This window comes from Sarcophilus harrisii, chromosome 4, assembly GCF_902635505.1.
Source record: "Sarcophilus harrisii chromosome 4, mSarHar1.11, whole genome shotgun sequence".
Classification (NCBI taxonomy): Eukaryota; Metazoa; Chordata; class Mammalia; order Dasyuromorphia; family Dasyuridae; genus Sarcophilus; species Sarcophilus harrisii.
The window spans coordinates 438544187-438564362 of record NC_045429.1 but is presented as its reverse complement, the minus strand read 5'-3'; the positions used below and the strand labels follow the sequence as shown (position 1 = coordinate 438564362).

The 20176-nt window shown below is 49.1% G+C and overlaps 1 protein-coding gene across 3 annotated transcripts in view; it reads left to right on the top strand.

Annotated features, from left to right (window-relative positions):
* The window catches only part of MYO1C (myosin IC), a 41820-nt gene that overhangs the window by 5974 nt on the left and 15670 nt on the right, over positions 1-20176 (top strand). For 2 of the 3 annotated variants that reach the window (XM_031967776.1, XM_031967778.1), the window contains exons 2-14: positions 13507-13665; positions 13791-13906; positions 14193-14391; positions 14535-14615; positions 15067-15246; positions 15387-15485; positions 15704-15817; positions 15902-15973; positions 16699-16818; positions 17006-17088; positions 17683-17788; positions 17944-18024; positions 18390-18481. In XM_031967776.1, the coding sequence (XP_031823636.1) occupies positions 13507-13665; positions 13791-13906; positions 14193-14391; positions 14535-14615; positions 15067-15246; positions 15387-15485; positions 15704-15817; positions 15902-15973; positions 16699-16818; positions 17006-17088; positions 17683-17788; positions 17944-18024; positions 18390-18481 (1502 nt within the window). Of the gene's footprint in view, positions 1-8051; positions 8208-13506; positions 13666-13790; positions 13907-14192; positions 14392-14534; positions 14616-15066; positions 15247-15386; positions 15486-15703; positions 15818-15901; positions 15974-16698; positions 16819-17005; positions 17089-17682; positions 17789-17943; positions 18025-18389; positions 18482-20176 lie in introns of those variants that run through there. The other variant, XM_031967777.1, reaches the window with a different exon arrangement.

Below are 20176 nucleotides of genomic sequence, written 5' to 3'. Positions count from 1 at the left end.
CTTGTACTGAAAATTGATCTTTTAGGACCTAGCCACCTCTCTACCTTACCATCTACATTGTTTAATAATATCCTCTCAATACAATTTCTTTTTTTTTCCTTTTCTTTTTTCCCTCCTAAACAATTGGTGTTAAGTGACTTGCCCAGGATCACACAGCCAGGAAGTGTTAAGTGTCTGAGATCTTCTATACTATGGATGGAAAGTATTAAAAGAGAAACCACAGATTTATTGCTAAGAATAATTAACAATAATAATAGGCAACATTCATATTGTATCTTAAGGTTTGTAAAGTGGTGTATAAATATTCTCGCATTTATCCTCCCAACAACTCTGGAACATATCATCACCATTTTACAGATCACTTGTCTCCTTTTTGGTGAAATCCAGGTGCTTCTCCAGGGACTTTGGAGTCATGGAATGGCTAATTACTTTGGGATAATAATGAGAGGCACAAGGGCTTAATATTAGTAGGTGGAGGTCTGGTTTTAGAATCTCACGTCCTAGGAATTCAATTCTGAGTGCTTCCTATGTGCCAAGCATTATTCTAGGTTCCAAAATAAACCACTAAGAGCCTTGGCTCTCAAGGAGCACACACACCATTGGGAAGAAACAGCCACCTCACAGAGGAAGGCATTGTGGATACTAATGTTGGAATCAGAGATACAAAATATACAAAGTTGTTTCTGGGAGCAAGATTAGTAACTAACTAGCACCGGGGATAGGGTGCTTGACTTGGAGTCAGGACGGCCTCAGAAACTAGCTGGTGAGCCTGGACAAGTAACTTAACCTTAATCTGTTAATCCGTGAGCTTCTCGAGAACAGGGATTGTCTGCTGCCCCTTTTTGCATTCCCAGCACTTAGCACAGTGCCTGGCACATAATTAGTATTTAATAAATGGTTATTGGCTGACAAACCTCTATCTGCCTCAGTTTCCTTATCTGTAAAATGGTGATGATATGTCCCAGAGTTGTTGGGAGGATAAATGAGAGAATATTTGTACACCACTTTACAAACCGTAAGATACAATATGAATGCTACCTATTATTGTTGTTAATTATTCTTAGCAATAGATCAGTGCAGGCTTCTTGAAGGAGATGATAGTTCAGCTTAAAAAGGAAGTGAACTAGGTCTCCTAAGAGATAAAAGAGGCCTAGGGGAAAGCCAGGAGAGAAGATATTTTATATATAGGAAATAACAGCTAATTTGCCTGGAAAACAAAATGCATGATGGGAAAATCATGTGAAATCAGTTCAGGAAAGTTGGTTGTGAAGAACCTTAAATACCAAACAGACATTTTGAAAAATTCTGTTCCATTGGCAGCTTCTTGAGTAGTGGGAGGTACTGGGTCTGACCTGCGCCTTGGTGATAGTCATTTGGCAGTCAGATGGACAAAGGGCTGTAGAGGTTGGCAGGGACAACTATTGCGATTATCCAGGAAAGAGCTAACGAGAACCTGATGGAGGATGATGGAGGCTGTGTTGGTGAAGACAAGGGGAAGTGATTTGGATGTCGACTTGGATGTAAGACTTGACAACTGATTGGATGCTGAGTGAGAGTGAGGAGGTGAGAATGGCTCCCAGGCTGTGTGACTCAGAGTGACTCAAAGGATAAATGATGGTATTGCCCTTGATGGAAACAGGGAAGTTGGGAAGAGGGATGGATTGGGGAGAAAGATAATAATGAGCTCTTTTTTGGTCATGTTGAGTTTGAGGACCCTTTGGGACTTCCCAGGGGAGCAGTGCAGTAGGCAGTGGGTAACAAGGAAGCTGAGTGCAGAAGAGAGATGAGGACTGATTATGTGGATTTGGAATGATAATTGAACCTGTGACAACTGATGAGATCACCCAGAGAGAAAGTGTAAAGAGAGGGCCCAGGGCAAAGACCTGGGCTATCTGGTTTGTCTATCACAGGAAATCGCAATCGAGTCCCAGATGCTATTTGAGGAGCTGGGGTTGCAGAGGCAAAGATGAAATGGTCTCCATTCTGTTAAATGAAACCACATGATTCATAAATACAAAGTAATTATGGGGACCCTAGGAGCTTTTGGGGGGAGAGTGGTGGTAATCTGGGAAGGTCCCAGATAGAAAGTGGCCCTTAAATTGAGCTTTGAAGGAAGGTAGGGACTCAGAGGAGGAAGTTAAGAGGAAGCACCATGAAGAGGGAGGAACGTATGCTGATCCGGCCAGAAAAACTGAAGTGTGATCAGATGGAAAGGAGAAATCGAGAGAGAACGGAGACCAAAAATCTGAGGGTGGGAGAGTAGCTGAGGGGAAGGAGGGCTCAGCAATACAAACTGCTGCTTGGGAAGGTCAAGAAGGCTGAGGACTGCGAAAAGGCCACTGCATTTAGCAGGTGAGAAATCTTTGTAAAGCAGCTTCATTCAGTGGTGTGGTTGGAAGCCATATTGAGATTGCTAGGGTTTGGGAAGTGAGTGTGATGTGAAGAAGTAGAGGCAACGAGGGCAGACAAGAGCTTTTTCTAGGAGCCTAGTGGCAAAAGAGAGAAGGGCAGTAGCTGGAAGGAATAACAGCAAGGTAGGAATCTTCAATTTGGGATGACTAAAGAGAGCAGCCGGGGAAGGAAAAGGAATGGGATGGGATCGGGAGGACAAGAAGAGGAATAAATGCTTGTTGACTAGTCTAATGATCTTGAGATCGACTGGCAACTGGAAAGAGTCCTGGATCCCAAGGAGGAGAGACACAGACTCAATTCCCTGTGACAATCCCCAGTGAGCCCCAGATTCCTTCTTTGAAAAATTCCTTCTACCACCTGTAGAATCTGCCTCTCAGCGTTGCTGTATGATGTTGAAGCTTTATGAAACAGCGGTATCGGGGCAGCTAGTTGGTGCAGTGGCTAGAGCACCAGCCCTGAAGTCAAGAGGATCTGAGTTCACATCTAGTCTCAGACAAATTCACACTTCCTGGCTGTGTGACCCTGGGCAAGTCATTTAATCCCCAATTGCCTGGGGAAGGGAAGAGCTACCTCTTTATCCGAAACAAGAGCAAAGGAGATGGGGATGAGGAATGATCCAGAGAAGATGTGATGTAAAGTGGGGAGGAGAGACTCACAATCAAGTAACAAGTATACTAATTGTGTGACTAGGAATAAATCACTTCCCTTCTGGGTCTCAATTTCTTCATCTGTAAAATGGGGATAATAATAATATATAATAAAATTAAAATATAATTGTCAATAAAATATATAAGGCATACAAAAATATATATATATATATATATATATATAAATTGATTCTCACAGCAACCCTGTAAGCTATTATTATCATCCTCATTTCACAGATGAGGACATTGAAACCTAGAAGTGGAGAAATATATATTATAAAGTATTATATACTTGTTAAGTATTGTCTATCCTTAATGGAGAGTCGGTGTGTCATAGTGAATAGAGAACCAGGAAGTCCTAAGTTCTAGTACTGTTCCTAACATATGTTCCAGGAGCTGGGGAAATGACTTAATCTCTCACTGCCTCAGGCAACTCTGCATCTATATATTATGGCAGTTTCTCATCTGCATCTGAAGTTTCCACACCAGATGAAATCATATGTCCTGATCAAGAGAGATCAGCTGTTGTTACCTGGACCTAGGGTGCTGAGGTTTGAAATGGTATCTCATTTGAGGAGGCATTTCAGTAACAAAGTAACAAAAGAGCCTAGGCCTGGTGTTGAAGAGACCTGAATTCTAGTCCATCCTCGGACAATTACCAGGTGTATGACCCTGGGCGAGTCATTTGTCTACCTCAATTGGAATAATCATAGCTTCTACTTAGGAGGAGTGTGAGGATCAAATAAAGTGCTTTGGAAACCAGAAAGCTCCGTGTAAATGCTAGTTATTATAATAATTATGTTATCAGCTTCTTCATCATCCTTCTGGCAACCTTAAGATGCAGATACTAGAGGTAGTATTCTCTCCATTTTCCAAAGGACTCTGGGACTCACCAGGGCTATCTGGCTTGTCTGTCACAGGAAATTGGAATCGAGTCCCAGATGCTATTAGAGGAGCTGGGGTTGCAGAGGCAAAGATGAAATGGTCCCCATTCTGTCAAATGAAACCACGTGACTCAAATACAAAGTAATTACAGGACCGTAGTAGCTTTTGGGGGGAGAGTGGTGGTAATCTGGGAAGATCCCAGATAGAAAGTGGCCCTTAAACTGAGCTTTGAAGGAAGGTAGGGACTCAGAGGAGGAAGTTAAGAGGAAGCACATTCCAGGCATGGTGACCCACCCTTGCATGCAGAGATGATTGCTTCAGGTGAGGAGCAGTAGATAGGCCAGGGGCTTTGTCTACCAAACCTGGGAAAGGAACAAAGATGTGGTTTTCAAAAGGTCACCTTGGCTGGCTGGAAAGACCCTGTTTAAAATGGAAGATCCAACTCTCCCCCATTATTACCCCTTTATTTATAGAAAAAAACCAGCCCAAGTGGAAGGAGGACTTTGGCAGATTCAAGCAGGCAGAAAATAGAAAAGCTGGGATTCAAGTTTTCAGCTCCAGGGGACCAGAAGCTGGATGACCCAGTGATCAGGTAGATTGTAGAAGGAATTCCTAATCTTATATGTCCTTCTCCCTAAGCAGAAGAGTCTTGAATGCCCCCTTTTTTGGAAAATAGATCTGGCCATAAAAGACCTGGATTCAAATAATAAACAACATCCACTTCTGTAGCACTTCAGGGTCTGCAAAGTACTCTACAGGCTCAGCCTGATTCAAGCATTAATTAAGCACCTAAGTGCAAGGTACTATGTTAGATGCTGGAAATACAAAGGCAAAAAAGAAAACAAAAACACTCCCTGACCTCAGAGATGTAAAAGGTATTATTATCTTTATTTTAAATAAAATCGGGCTCATAAAAGGTTAATTACTTCCCCTCTTATATTTATAGGTGGGGCTTAATTTAATTCTTCCTCAAAATCCTCTGCCTCCTTGCCTTTTGTAAATCATTTCCTTTGCCTAGGCTTAAAATTAGAATAGGAGTGGATGTCCTCCTCTGGGCTTTCCCACCGCATCAAATGCAGAAGGCTTTCTCTTTCCCTCCAGTTGCTGGGCTTCTCCTAATCTGATTTAGATTGTTCTATTTTAATATGTTCAAGTTCACCCCCCTAATTTGAGAATGTAAGCAATGGCGTTTGACTTTTACAGAAGGGGCCTTGCATATGTAAGGGCAAAGCTGCTCTTCTGGGATACTCAACTCAAACCCCCTTCCTGACTTCCCCAGGTTTTCCCCACAGTCCTCCTCTCTCTCCTTCCCAGAGGCCCTACCATTGTGTCAAAGGCCAGTCAAAGGCGACGCAGGAAAAGGGGGCTGGCCAGGTGTGAGGCGGCTTTGGCACAGTCAGGACACAACCCACCCAAAACGCCATGCTGGCTTCCTATTCACCCCCTGGCTCCCCCCTGGAGCCATCACTAACTCAGAGTTCGCCTTTTACCCCAGGGCCCAGCCGTGTGTTGGTCAGGGAAGTTCCTGAAAATTCCCACGAAATCTCCCTCTTGGGAAAACACCTAATTGGGGCCACGGCCTGGGTGGTCCACCTCTCCCGAGACTGCAGATGGGTCGCGGTGGGAATCCCGGGAATGTGTGCCATCCCACTCCACCCCCTTCCCTCAGCAGGAATCCCCTCCCTCAGACCCGTACCCCTCCCCCGAGCGCTGCGTGACGTCCCCGCCTCCCCCCTCGGATTCCCCTCATTCCTTGTTCCTGACGTGGGCGTTGGGGCCGGCCTGGCTGCGGAGGTTGGGAGGAGTGGGAGTGGGAAGGGGGGAGGGGGACGGGACTGGACGGGCCGGGTCTGGGGGGGGGGGCACCTTCCTCCACTCTCGGACGCACAGCCCTGTAAGTCCGGTCCTCCAGGCTTCCGTTGCCTTCTGGACCGCGGCCGAAGCCTGGCTCCAGCTCCCCGCCCTAGTACCCCGGGAAGAAGCTCCACCCACGAAGGCGGTGGGAGCGGGGTGGTCTCAGGGGGCGGGGCCTGAGCCCTAGGGGGCGGGGCCTCGTGACTGGGGTCTAGATTGGGGGAGGGGAAGGGAAGGGATTCGGGCTCATTCCCCCGGGTTTTTGCGCAGGAAAGGGCAAAGTCTCCGCCCCCTCTTAAAGGTCTTAGCTGACTTCCTCCGACTCCCCTTCTCTTCAGTCAGCCACCACGTGGCTCCTCGGCTCCTAATTAAAGTTTGCCCCTTTTGGTCAATTCTTTAAGGGGTGGGGCGTTTCCCACGCCCCCAGCCCTCCCTCTCTTTGGAAGACTCCCCCTCACCCCTTTGGGGCCTCCCTCCCCCCCTGGGCCAGTCTGGTGGGGGGAGGGCCATTGCCTATCGGTCCTGGCCTCCCAGGATAGATGAGTGTCCGCGGACCGAGTGTGCTGTGGGTAGGAATGAAGGCTGAACTGGGAGCCGAATTGAATTCAGATCCAAATCCTGCTACTTGCTTATCTGTGACCTTGAACGACTAATTGCCCATCGAACCCCATCTATAAAATGGTGGGTTCGGGCCACATGACCTCCATAGTCTCTTTTTGCCTTGAATTCTGTCATTTTTACTGAGCTGAAGCGTCTGGGAGGATTCTTCCCTCCCCCCTTCCTGATCCCTGCTCAGCCCCGCCCATTCCCCAGCTGCGCTTTCCATTCCCTTGGTATATGTGTGTGTGGAGGGGGTTGGGGGGAAGTTGGCCCCCATATCCCAGCTGTCAACCTATTTCTACTCTGCTGCAAGTTAGCTCATAGCTGGGTGGGAAGGGATGCCTACCTGGGTCCCCTTCTCCCCGCCCGTTGTTCCGCAGCTAATTAGCTTCTCCTAAGGGGAGCCCTGCGTCTGTTGTTCTCACCACCCCGATCCCCGGAGAGCCCCTTGTTGTCCTAGGGCCGGGGTGGGGGAGGAGTAGCTGAAAATCAACCCCGGAGCCCTGAGCCCTTTCGCTGGCCCTGTGGTGGCGGCTGGGATGGTTGTTTTGATTTTGAAGAGCTAACTGGAAGTGAGAATAAAGGCTGCGGGATTGAGTGAGCTTGAGGTCTGGGGCCTGAATCCGGGCCTCCTGTTTAGCCTACGAGACTGTCCGAAGGAGGGAAATTTGGGTAGCTGTGGACTTAAAACGGGAAGTGGAAGAGGGAAGATATTGCTCTCGAAAGCAAGGGGAGCTTCGGAGGTTTAGAACTGAGTAGACGAAAGGAAGGGGGGGGGGGAGAGAATGTGTTGAGCCAATTCCATTTTACAAATGAGGAAACTGAGGATCTGAGAGAAGTGACTTGTCCAAGGTCACGCTGCTAGACTTAGTCTAGACTACGCTTGGGGCTGGCTGCCTTTCTTTGGCCTCCTGCCAGATCTTACTTTGAAACCGGGAGTTTTTTGATCAGTGGGACTCTCAAGGCGCGGGAGTGAGCCTCCCCCGGAATTCAGCTCTCCCTCCCTCTCCCCACCTAATGTGAGTTTAAGGGTGCCTGGCGTCTGGCTGGGGGTGGGAGTGTCAGTGGACAGGGTCATTCTCCCAAAGCACGTCCCGCCCCCCTGCTCCGGCTGCTCCGGGCCCTATTTGGACATTTCTATTTTTAGCTTTTTCTCCGAACTCGACGGCGGAGAAAGGGGATGTCCAGAGGGAAATTCTGTCTTCCATTATTTGAGGACCGGTAGACAAAGTCCTATAGCCACCCACTTCGAACCCTCTCTAAAATGTAGCGGTCTAGACTAGGGTCCGGAAGTGAATTCCTGGTTCGCGTAGACTCGGCCGCCTCCCTGGTTCCGGCTGGAATGGTGTGGAGCTCGCCCCACCCTGGAATCTACGGCTCTCCTGGAAAACCTGACTCAGGAGGAGCCCCCGCCCGGGGGAGGGGCCGAGAAAAAGGGGAGGGGGCCTGGGAGCTCCGCCTCCGGGGCTCTGGAATTAGGGAGCCCCTCCGGAGGGGAAGTGGAGAGTCTCGCCGTTCCCAGGGTCCCCCAGACCCCTCCTCGTCCCCGGGGTTCAGAGGCGTAGGCCTCCGGAGCCCCTCTCTGCCTCCCCCCCCCCCCAGTCTTGTAGGTCCCTGCCTCTCAGGCGGGCGGGCGGGGGAGAGGGCAGTGGGCGGTCCAGCCCCTCCCTAGCTGACACCGCCCGCCTGCCCTCCCTCTCTCCCCTCCCGCCAGTGCCCGACACCTCCGTTGAGCCGAGTGGGTGCTTGCGTGCGGGAGGCGGCCCAGGCGGACGGCCTGGGGGGGTCAGGATGCGGTACCGAGCATCGGTGAGCGGGCCGGGGGAGGGGCCGAGGAGGGGGTCCGGGGAGCTGCCCTCCCCCGTCCCCATCGCCAACCCCCGCCCCAGCTCCGGAGCTTGGGCAGGAAGCGGGCGGGGCCCAGGAATTTCGGGTGGAAAAATGTCCCGGAAAGTTGTAGGGAGAGGATGGGGGTGGGGAGGACGCCCTGCTCCCGGAACGGTTGCGGCCGGGGCAGGGGGCGCTTCTTGGGGACCCCCCCCGCCCCGACTTTTGCTGGGGGCGGTGGTAGGAGCCCCCCACGGTCCCGTGCCTCTCCGACGGCGGGGGCTGCAACCTTAGCCGTAGGCCGGCCCGCGGAGCGCTGCCCACTTGGGCTCGCTTGTCTGAAGGGGACGTTGCTCGTTCCTTAGCAATGGGGAGCAGGAATCTGAAACTTGCCAGCTGCTCCCGGGGCCAGATGTTACCCTGTCCAGATGTGCACGACTTCCCCATTAGGTCAGAGGTCACTTCTTTTAGGAGCTGGGCCGAAGTAGCTTATCTATCCTAAGACCCTTCCTTCTCTCTCAGATCCTTCTGGAAACCTTTCTCCCCAAATCTAGCCGGCGGATTGAGGGGGAAGCCTTATTCCCCACCCCCCAGTCGGAGAAGTCCCAGGCCTCTTTTCCCTCTCATTCCTGCCTCACTTCTCTCCCCCTTTCCCTCCTCTTCTATTCCTTGGCCGGGCATTTTGCGTTGAAGCCACCTTCCAATTTTTTAGCAGTTGGGTAGCCTCATTTGTCAGCCGAGCCTCTGGTAGGGTGATTTTTCCAAGGTTACACTGGCAGTAAGGGGCAGTCAGAATCTGAACTCAAGTCCTTGGGCTCCAATCCTGGAGCTCTCCAGCCCTGCCCCTCCCCTGCTCCCTGTGAGTCCTTCAAGACCCACTTTAGGGGGTAAAAGAATAAAAGAAGCCAATGGCACATCCCCTTGCTAGACCTTGGTGCTTCCTGCTGGCCCCTCAGGAGTTGGGGATGGGCTGGGAGGCAGCTGTGCATTCTGATGAAACAGCCCCCAGGGCTATTCCGGGGCACCTGTAGCCTGTGTGGGGGTGGCTACAGCCTGGGCAGGGAAAGCTTGTTGAGTCAGACTTTGCCCTTCTAGGGGAGCCCCTCGGGGAAGAGAGATTCCCTGGGAAGGGCAGCCTGGGCTGGGTGGCTGGCAGGGTAGGGCTTCTCACCTTAGCTACAGATTTGGGGAGAGAAGGTGAAAGCCCTCAAGACTTTTCCTCATTCTTCCCGGCTCCCTGTATCCATCTTGTCTGTATATATTCTGTATTTAGCTATAGTCGACCTCTTCCCGATTCTGACTGCCCAAAATTATCTGATATTCGTTTTGCATATAGTTTGGATATAATTCTCTACATATATTTTTTTCCTGGTATTTCCAGGGCCTGATACGGGGTTATGTGGGTAAATGTGCTCTATGGCTGCATCTGTGAAGCTCCCCTTCATAAAAACCCCACACAGTCTGGAGAACAGTAACTTGTAATTTTGCCTCGTATCCCCTGCCTATTTTTCAGATCCCTGACTTATCCAAAATGCTTAAAGAGAGGTAGGAGCTGGACTTTTATCTTCCTCATCCCTGAACGTGGAGTTAAAGTTTCCTGTCTGGGAGAGGCTCTGAGGCTGGTCCTCAGGAATGCTTGGGGGAAGGTTAGAGAGAGGGAGTTGCCTCCCTGTTTGGAGGCTTTTTCATCACTGTGCTATTCATCCATCTTGAATACCTGTCTAAAGTGGCTCTTATGTCTACTGAGGTCCATTCAAGGGATGGGAGAGAACTTTAGGGAGGGAGAAGGGTTAGTTTTGTTCTGCTGGTCCCCCCCCCCCAAATGGATCCGGGAATCTGGATGGGGGCAAGATGCAAAGAGACAGATTGAAGTTTGGTTTGGAGAGGGAAGAAACTTCCTAACAGCTGCCCAAAAGAATGGACTCCTTGGAGGTCTTCAAAGACGACCCCTTTTCTAGCATATGGGAGTGATTCTAAGTCAGGCACTGAGGAGATTTAGATGGTCTCTGAAATCCTTTTCAATTCAACAGGCGTTTACAAAATATAAGCAAGGGAGCACAATGCATGCTGGAGGAACAAAGATCCCAGCCAGAGCTCACATTTTGATAGCATATGGGAACTGACGGAATGTCCAGAGCAATCCTGTACCGTAGGCGAACCGCTGAACTTGTAGGCACAGAGCCGACTCTGCTGCTTCTTACCTGGGTGACCCAGAACAGTGGTGGGAGCTCTGAATGGCGCATCAGAGGACCTAGTTTTGAACCCCGTGTCCACTCTTGGTCATTCCGTCTTGGGCAAGTAGCTTGTCCTCCCTGAGCCTCAATTCCCTTCTCTGTCAAGTGAAAGATTTGGATTGTGCTCATTCCTGTCACGTGAGGAGATCATGGCGATTGTAATAATTGACGTTTCAATATCGTTTTGTGGTTTGTAAAGACCTTTATGTACATTATCTCATCTGAGGATCACGACCCTGGGAGGTAGGTGCTCTCCCTAGAGCTATTTATCCCCGTTTTGCAGATGAAGAAATGGAGACACAGTTAGCCCAGGAAAAAACTAGAGAGTCCATTAAAGCCTTATTTTACCGAGAAGGAGACAACCCCCTTGTTCAAGGTTCCCCCCGATTGTAAATAGCAGAGCCAGGATTCTTTTGCCTTCAAGTCCAGAGCTCTGCCCAGTGTGCCAAGCTTCCTCTGACACATTAGTCTTGTGCCTTCCTCTTAGCAAGTGTCAAGCTCAGGACACGACCCAAGAATTCTCCTGATTCCAAATCTGTCTTATCTGTCTGTCACAGTATCCCATGCTGCTTTGATACAGCTTTCCATCTGCTGGGAGGAGGGTGAAATGGGTAAACAATTAACTAATACAGATTGGAAAATAGCTCCATTTGCAAGAGAGGTTCAAGGTGTCCAAGAGTTAGGAGCTGGCGAGGTATTTCTGATTGGCTACTGGAGGCAATGGTCTAGTAGAGCCCCCAAAAAATGTGGATAAGAGATAGAAGGCAGGGAAGACCATGTTTGGTGTGGGGGTTACCTAAATGCGTGGGAGCAGCCCAGTCTGACTGAAGTGGAATGGCCCTAGTAGACAGTTCCGTGATGTAGCGCCAGCTGTTGCCTCACACCTGGAAAATTGCAATATGCTTCCTCTCTCCACTCCAGCCCGTCCAAGGTAGGATTCAAATTCAGGACTTCCTGACCCTAAGTTCTTCCATATTTGCACCATATTGTTTCATGTTTGTAAGCCTAGAGCTAAGGAGGCAGCAGTGTCAGAGCAAGAGCTGGCTTTAGTGCCAGAAAAATGACCTCAAATGATACCCCTACCCGGTACTCTGTGACCCTGGCTGAATTATTTAACCTCTCGGCATTCTGGATACCTTTATCATAGCAGATATTGCAGGGATGATCTTTCCTCTTCTGGGAACTCCCTAGAATTATGACATCATCACTAGAATTCCATCTTCTGCAGGAAGCCTTTATCAACCCCTTTTCATTCAGTGTCTTCCTTCTGTTAATTACTTCCTATCCTGGACAGAGCTTGCTTTGTCTGTCTGTCTCTGTAACTCTGTCTGTCTCTGTCTGTCTGTCTCTCTCTTTCTCTTTATATATATATATGTGTGTGTGTGTGTGTGTGTGTGTATATATATATATATATATATATATATATATATGTATGTATGTATGTATTTTTGCATGTCATCTTTTCCATTAGATCGGAACCTCCGTGAGGTCAGGGACTGTCTTTTGCCTCTTTTTGCATCCCCTGTGCTCAGCACAATGCCTGGCACATAATAGATACTTAATAAATATGACTGATTGGTCACAAGTCCAATCCTTAGCCTGCCACCGGTGATACCAAAGTGACTTCCTTGAATTTCAAGTCTGACCACATCGGTCTGCTTTGCAGCAAACCCCGGCAGTTTCTTGTTCCTTCTACAGGGAACTCTTCCATTTGGCATTTCAGGCTCTTCCCAACTTGATTCCAGATTACCTTTGAAGCCTGATTCAACATTACTGCCCTTCACAAACTTATCCGTGTGGTTAAATGTCATTTTTTTAAATTAAAGCCTTTTGTTTTCAAAATATATACTTCGATAATTTTCAGCATTCACCCTTACAAAATCTCGTGTTCTCATTTTTTCCTCCCTTTCCCCCCATCCTCTCCCCTAGATGGCAAGTAATCTAATATATGTTAAACATATGCAATTCTTCTATACTTACGAAATGCCATTTTCACTGTTACTCATCATCTCCCTGCCTTTTTATGGGCTCTCCCGTATCTGGACAGCATTCTCCCCTTGACTACCATGAGGCTTTGGGGCAGGCAGGTCATGTAGAAGCTGGGGTGTGCTAAACCTGGAATCAGGAAGGCTTGAGTTCAAATCCTGTCTCGGATGTTGAGAGCTGTGTAACCCTGCTCTATGCTTTAGTTTCCTGATCTGTAAAATGGGGATAATAATAGCACCTACCTACCAAGACTGTTGTGAGAATCAAATGAATGTGTGCATATGAACATACATACATGGGTATAAGCATATTGCCCATCTATGTATACTACATATATACTTTGCAAACCTTAAAAGACTATGTTTACAGGAGCTGTCAGAATCCCAAGTTTCTTTCAGAGTTTATGTCAAGTGTCTCTTGACATGACAACCTTTTGGGCTGCCCCCAATTGTTAGTGCCTTCCTGTCAAATTATCTTGCATTTATCTATTTATTTTGCACAGAATTATATGCTTGCTTGTTGTCTCCTCTGATAGGGTGTAAAGTGCCTGGGTTAGAGACTTTCTCACTTTTGTCTTGTATCGCCAGCATTTAGCACAGTGTCCGGCACATGGTAATGTTTAATAAATGACTGTTGAATAATTAACGGCCAAGGGGGAGTGAGACTGTGGATGGCTTTGAACTCCAGGCTTGAGTCTATTTTGTTCAGTGAGCACTGGGGAGCCACTGAAGGTTCTTGATTCAAGGTGTGTGTGTGTTTATCTTGACAACTGTAAGAGATAAATTGGCTGATGAGAATCAGAGAGAGCGAGAATCTGTTAAGATCCTAGTTGGAGATTCTGAGAGCCGGTGACACTGGGGAGGAGGAGACCCGGCAAAGGCTGAATCGGTGCCTTACCCTCCTGCAAGCTCAAGGCATTTCCTCTCATCCATTGACCCCTTTGTGTCCCAGACTTCCGAGCTTCCTCTACCTTTTGTGCCTCGTGGATGACACCTGGTCTTCCTGTGGCCTCTTCTGTCAATGGAGGCAGCTCTGACAGGCCTCACCCCTCTCTTCCCCAGGCCTTGGGAAGTGACGGAGTCCGGATCACCAGCATGGAGAGCGCCCTGACCGCGAGGGACCGGGTTGGGGTCCAGGACTTTGTACTGTTGGAGAATTTCACTAGTGAAGCTGCATTCATCGAGAATCTGAGACGGCGCTTCCGGGAAAACCTCATCTATGTGAGACTTTGGGGAGGGGGAGGGGGAGGAGGGGGAGGGTGGGAAGTGCTTGGGGATGGAGGCCAGTGAAATACAGGAACGTCTGGGAGAATGTTCACCTTCTTGTCCCGTCCCTCGTTCTGCAGACTTATATCGGGCCTGTGCTGGTGTCCGTCAACCCTTATCGGGACCTCCAGATCTACAGCCGGCAGCACATGGAACGTTATCGGGGTGTCAGCTTCTATGAGGTCCCCCCCCATCTGTGAGTGACCTCTCTGACCTTTCCTGAGTCCTGACCTCCTGATTCCTTAGACCTGGAACCCCCAAACTCTTCACCTCCCTTATGACCCCTTCCTTGGTGACGATCAGTGAGTAACTTCCTGACCTGTGATCCCCGGCCATCTGCCTGTGAACCCCACCCATGAATCGTACCTGCCCCCGTGGGACCCCCATTCCCTCACGTTTGCTCCCCCTGTGTCCCCCAGTCTGACCCTCCCCCCAGTGTTCCCCTCATCCCCACCCCCAGTCTGACCCCCACACCCCTTTAGGTTTGCCGTGGCTGACACAGTGTACCGGGCCCTGCGGACCGAAAGAAGGGATCAGGCTGTGTTGATATCCGGGGAGAGCGGGGCAGGGAAGACCGAGGCCACCAAGAGGTTGCTGCAGTTCTACGCCGAGACCTGCCCAGCCAGCGAGCGAGGAGGAGCTGTGAGGGACAGATTGCTCCAGAGCAATCCTGTGCTGGAGGTAGGAAGGACTCCAGGGGCAGCAGCAAAATGGGGGAGGGAAGGGAAGGAGGAACGAGAGCCTCGGGGTCCGCAGAAGGGGTCATCGATCTCCCCTAGAGGGACGCTCTTCCTCCAAAGATCCTCCCCTCTCTCCCACGCCAGGCCTTTGGAAATGCCAAGACCCTCCGGAATGACAACTCCAGCCGGTTTGGCAAATACATGGATGTCCAGTTTGACTTCAAGGTGTGTGGCTCGGGCTGGGGGTGACCAGCAAGGGGAGGCCCTCGGAGTCAGAGGGGAGGAGCGGGAGGCTCTCCTGGGGGTCTCTGGCCACATAGTGATAAAGTGACTCACATGGAACTCACTGCCTTTTCTTGTTACCCCTAGACTAGAAGCTTTTTGAGGGCAGGCACTCTGGTGACTCATTTTTGCATAAGTAGTAGGATGTACAATAGATTCAGTGCATGAGTGAGGGAACCTCAGTTCTTTACTCTTCTCTCTCCTGTTCCTTATCTCCTCCAACTTCCTCTGGGGCTTTCTTGCTCTCCTCCTTCCAATCACCCTGAATCTCTTGGGTACATGCCTCATACAATGAGGGGCCTCCCAGATCCCTTTGGTTCAAAATCCCTCATCCTAAGTCCACATTATCCTCTGCTTCCAGCCCTAACCACGTCTTCCCTCCCCTGTTCCTTAGGGGGCCCCTGTCGGTGGACACATCCTCAGTTACCTCCTGGAGAAATCCCGAGTCGTTCACCAAAATCACGGGGAGAGAAACTTCCATATCTTCTATCAGCTGCTGGAAGGAGGGGAGGAAGAGACTCTTCGAAGGCTGGGCCTGGAGAGGAATCCCCAGAGCTACTTGTACCTGGTGAAGGTGAAATGGGGACAGAAAAATGGGACCATGGGGTGGGGCTAAGAGATGGCCAAACTTCTCTGTTCTGTGGGCGCCCCAACCAAGGAGTTTGGTCTGGGAATTTAACAGAGGCTCATCCTACCCTCCACTCCCCCCTGCAGGGTCAGTGTGCCAAGGTCACATCCATCAATGACAAGAGTGACTGGAAAGTGGTCAGGAAAGCTCTTTCTGTCATCGACTTCAATGAAGATGACATTGAGGTGAGCGGGCTGGGTGAAATGAGCCCTTCCCCCCCAGACCTCCTCTTTGCCAGTTTCCTGAAACTTCCTTCACCTTCTACCTTTGCCCATGACCTCCCCTGCCCCCAGTTTCCTCCTCCTCCCCTTTCTCCTTCCTTTCCTCTCTCCTCTTCCCAGGCCCTTGCCCCTGACTGTCGTGGAACCCTGTTTCCCCTAATGGGAACCCTTCCTCTCCCCAGGACCTGCTGAGCATTGTGGCCAGCGTTCTGCATCTGGGCAACATCCACTTTGCCGCTGACGAGCAGAGCAATGCCCAAGTGACCACAGAGAACCAGGTCAAGTACCTGACCCGGGTAAGTGGGTGACCCCTTGTCCTGAAGGGAGGGGAGACCAGCTTTGATCTCAGTCCCTAACCCTGCTGCGTTTCCTGTTGGCAGCTGCTGCAGGTGGATGGCTCAATGCTAAAGGAAGCTCTGACCCATAGGAAGATCATTGCCAAGGGTGAGGAGGTGAGAGCAGGAAAAAAACCTTTTATGCTTTGGTCGATGGACAACTCTTTCTTTGAGCCCCATTTGCCCCTGGTGCCAGAGGGATTTCTAGGCTCTTCACTGTTCAAACACTCTTCACAAACACGACTGTCTTACCTGATTCTCCTAGGGACCCTGTAATGTACACAGGGTACAAATTGCTCATTATCCCATCTGACAGGAGAGGTCAACTGAGTCAGGGTCACCAAAGCTGGGCCGGGAGCCCAGTCTAAGGGATCCTTCTGCTTGACTGAGTTCTACTTTCTAAATGCTCTATTGAAGAGCCGGAGCAACTTGGTCATGGCTGTGTCTTTATGGATGTCCCGCCATCTTTGGGGAAGCATGGAAGGCAGAGCTTCCCCATCTAAGCCCAGTCCTTTCTGTAGCCTACTGGGCTGTGGGTTAAGGGTGAAGAATGGGAGATGGAAGAGAGATAGCAAGGCACAGAGGGTCTCTGGGGAAATGGCCTCAGAGTAAGAAAGAGACTGGGGTTCAAGGCTTCTCTCTTACACATTCTAGCTGTGACTTTAGGACAGTCACTTTCTCTCTTACTGCCCTCAAAATTCAGAAATTAAAATCTGAGAGTGTCCTTCACTGAGAACTGCTTCCCCAAAGAAATAGAACAGTTAAAAAAAAAAAAAAAGAAAAAACGGGGATGGGGGAGGTGGAAGGAAGTGCGCATCATTCATTCACTTGTCCTTGAACAGCTCCTGAGCCCCCTGAACCTGGAGCAGGCTGCATATGCCCGGGATGCCCTGGCAAAGGCCATCTACAGCCGTACTTTCTCCTGGCTGGTTAACAAGATCAATAGGTCACTGGCTTTCAAGGTAAGGCTGGTTCTGATCTCCCACCTACCCATGCCCTGCCAAGCCGTACCATGACCTTCCTCACCATCCCCCCAGTCCATCAGGCAGAAGGGGATTCGTCTGCTGAGAAGTGCCAAGGGCTGCTTTATGACACATGCTTTGCTCTGAGTGGGTAGTAAGTGAGTGAGTGACCTTGGTTCCACTTTAGGACCCAGAATTCCCCAGCTGGAGAGGAACCACGGTTCTGGGGCTGGTAGACATCTACGGCTTTGAGGTTTTCCAGCACAACAGGTTGGTGCCATTGTACCCTTTATTTTTGTCTTTTTCTCTTCTCTTCAACTTTGACCATCTTTCTGTACTCTTCCCTTCCCTTCCCTTTTGTCCCCACCCCTCATTTTTATTCCTTCCCCCTTTCCTTTTTCCATTCCCTTTCTTCTTCCCCATCTTTTCCTTCCCTTCTCCCTCCCCTTTCCTTCACTATTCTTTTCATTTTCTTCCCTTCTGTCTTATTTCTCCCATAGACTCCCTATTTTCTCTAAGTCCCTCCAGTATTTTCCCTGAACCTGTTCCCCCAGCATCTCCTATTGATTGCTCTCAAGGTCACCCCCATAATTTCCCCTTAGTTACTCCAGGGTTCCATAACATTTCCATTTAATCACTCAGTAAAGTATCTTTCACTGGTTGCTCTTGTGATCCCCCAGCATGCCTCACTGATCTCACTAATATCCTTCCACTGGTCTTTCTCCCCCAGCATATCCCATTGATCACTCTTAGAGACCCCCAGCACCTCCCATTTGTCCCTTTCATAGTCTTCTTATTGATTATTTTGGGGTCTTTTTACATCACCCATCAATCCTTTTGGGGGATTTTTTTCTGTCTCTCTAGCTTTGAGCAATTCTGCATTAATTACTGTAACGAGAAGCTGCAACAGCTCTTCATCGAACTCACCCTCAAGTCAGAACAGGAGGAATATGAAGCAGAGGGGATTGCTGTGAGTAGGAAGCCTCTTGTGGGTGACCATTGGTCCTTCCGTGTCCCAACTTACTGCCCGGGCTGGGTCCCTGGGCTATTGGGGCTCTCTCCACTGGGTGGGCAGCATGACCGTGAGAGGGAATGAACTCACTCCGTGTGTTTCTTTGATCGCAGTGGGAGCCAGTGCCATATCTTAACAACAAGATCATCTGTGACTTGGTGGAGGAAAAGTTCAAAGGCATCATCTCCATCCTGGTGAGGCCCTGACCTATGTCAGCCCTCTCTCCTCTGTCTCATTGCTCTAACGTATCCATGGTGGGAGTAGCGGGCACTGGCTGGGACTGAGCCCAGGGGAGGGAGGAATATATCAAGGCGCGTGGAGAAGGACCAGGGGGAAGGAGTGGGCTCTTGTCTTGGGTCTGGAAGGGGTTTTCTTTGGCCTTTCCTCCTTCTTCTATATATCCTCCCAGTAGAATCCCCTTGTCCCCTGCCCTCTGCAAGGCTCCCCCCTTCTATTCCCCTTCCTCAGGTCCCCTGTAGCTCCCCTGCTGTGCCATCTGTACCCCCCACACCCCCTACCCTCTCTGCCCTTAACCAACACGCTCCTTTTCCTCCCCTAGGATGAGGAGTGTCTTCGCCCTGGGGACGCCACGGATCTGACATTTCTGGAAAAGCTTGAGGACACCGTGAAGCACCACCCACACTTCGTGACGTAAGTTTATGGCTTCCACTGCCGAGTGCCAGTCAGGCTCCTTGGCTTGGCCTTCCCAGTGGGCCACCCTGGGCTCTCTTCCCTTCCAAACCCCATGTCCTCTCATCCCCTCACCAGGATTTCTGGACAAAAACAATGAGCTCCCATGAGCTTGGTGATTGTACCAGAAAAGCTGCCCGGTTACCTCCAAATGCTGCCCTCAGATCTAGAGCACCCCTGAGCACTGTTACACCTGAGCTAGGCCAGCTTCCCGTTTTACAGAAGAAGAAACTGAGTCTGGAGTTGGAAAATGACCCCAGACTGGGAGTCAGGAGGCCAGTTCTAGACTCATCACTAACTAACTCATCTTTGGATGACCTTAGTGGCTGACATTCACCAGCTGTAAAATGAGTATTATGTTCCTTCCCATAATGTTGTGAAATGGAGAGAAGTAAGTGAGACACTGGCTTTAAACGTTTTAATTAAAGCCAAGAAACACGTGACTGCAATAATGACAAAAAGGAAATATTTTCATGAACAAACTCTGTCCCAGAGAGCAGAGGAGGAAAGATACTTCTTGCTAGGCAGAGAAGTGGGAGCCTTCCCATGTAGAATGTGGCAAGTGCCGCCACATTCTGTTGCTTTATACTTTTTCTTTTCTTTTCTTTTCTTTTTTTTTTTTTTTATAAAACTTTTTATTTTCAAAATATATGTACGATAATTTTTCAACATCGACCCTTGCATAGCCTTGTGTTTCAGATTTTCTTTTCCTCCCCCCCATCCCCTCCCCTAGATGGGAAGCAATCCAATATATGTTATACATGTTAAAATAAATGTAACGCTTTTTAAAAATTATATACAAGGGAAGCTTCAGTGGCAGTTAGGATACCTTGCTAGATTAGGAAGTGATAAAAGCAAAAGATATCATTGAAACTTAAAAAAATAAGTAAAGCTAACAAGCATTATACAAATGCCCTATTTCCAAAGTGAGGAGGAGGATGTACTCGCCAGGCCAGGCCGGGTTAGGGAAGGTGAGGGAACAGGACAAACAGAAGCAGTAATAACAGAGAAGCTCTCATGCTGGCTTGGAATCCAAAGAGCTATTTGAATTTAAAATGTAGAAAGTCAAAAGGGTTTTAAAACATCAACAAAAAATCATTTCCCAAGAGAACTGCAAGTTTTTCTTTCCTATTTATGTAAAAGTTAATGGGCTGTTGTCTACTCTCTCTTCTCCTGAGAAGACGTGTTCTGATTTGCTCCTAAATCGCTTCCTCTTCGAATATAGCTCCTCTGCTTTCCCTAGATTCTCCTACCAGTTTTCCCAGTACCTTGTTGGGTAATTCTCGGGGATTCGTTTAATGCCCCTTAGCCTCAGTTTACTTATCTGTAAAAAATAAAGGGGGAGGGAGGGCAACAGAATCTGAAATAAAGAAAAAAATGCACAGATGGAACCGTCATTAGCAATGCTAATTGTGACTGTTTAAAGGAAAAAATTAGATGCATGAAGGGGAATTTTTAGCATGAGAACTAACTTACTTCCCAACTAATCTACTAAAGTCCTTAGGAAGTTACATTCAGAATTAATAACTTCCTTGAGGTCACAGCAAGAGTTAGATTGTAATTTCTTTGAAGCCAGAAACAATCTTTTACCTCTTTTTGTCCCCAGTACTTAGCACCTGACACATAGTAGTAACATAGTAACTCATTAGTAAACAT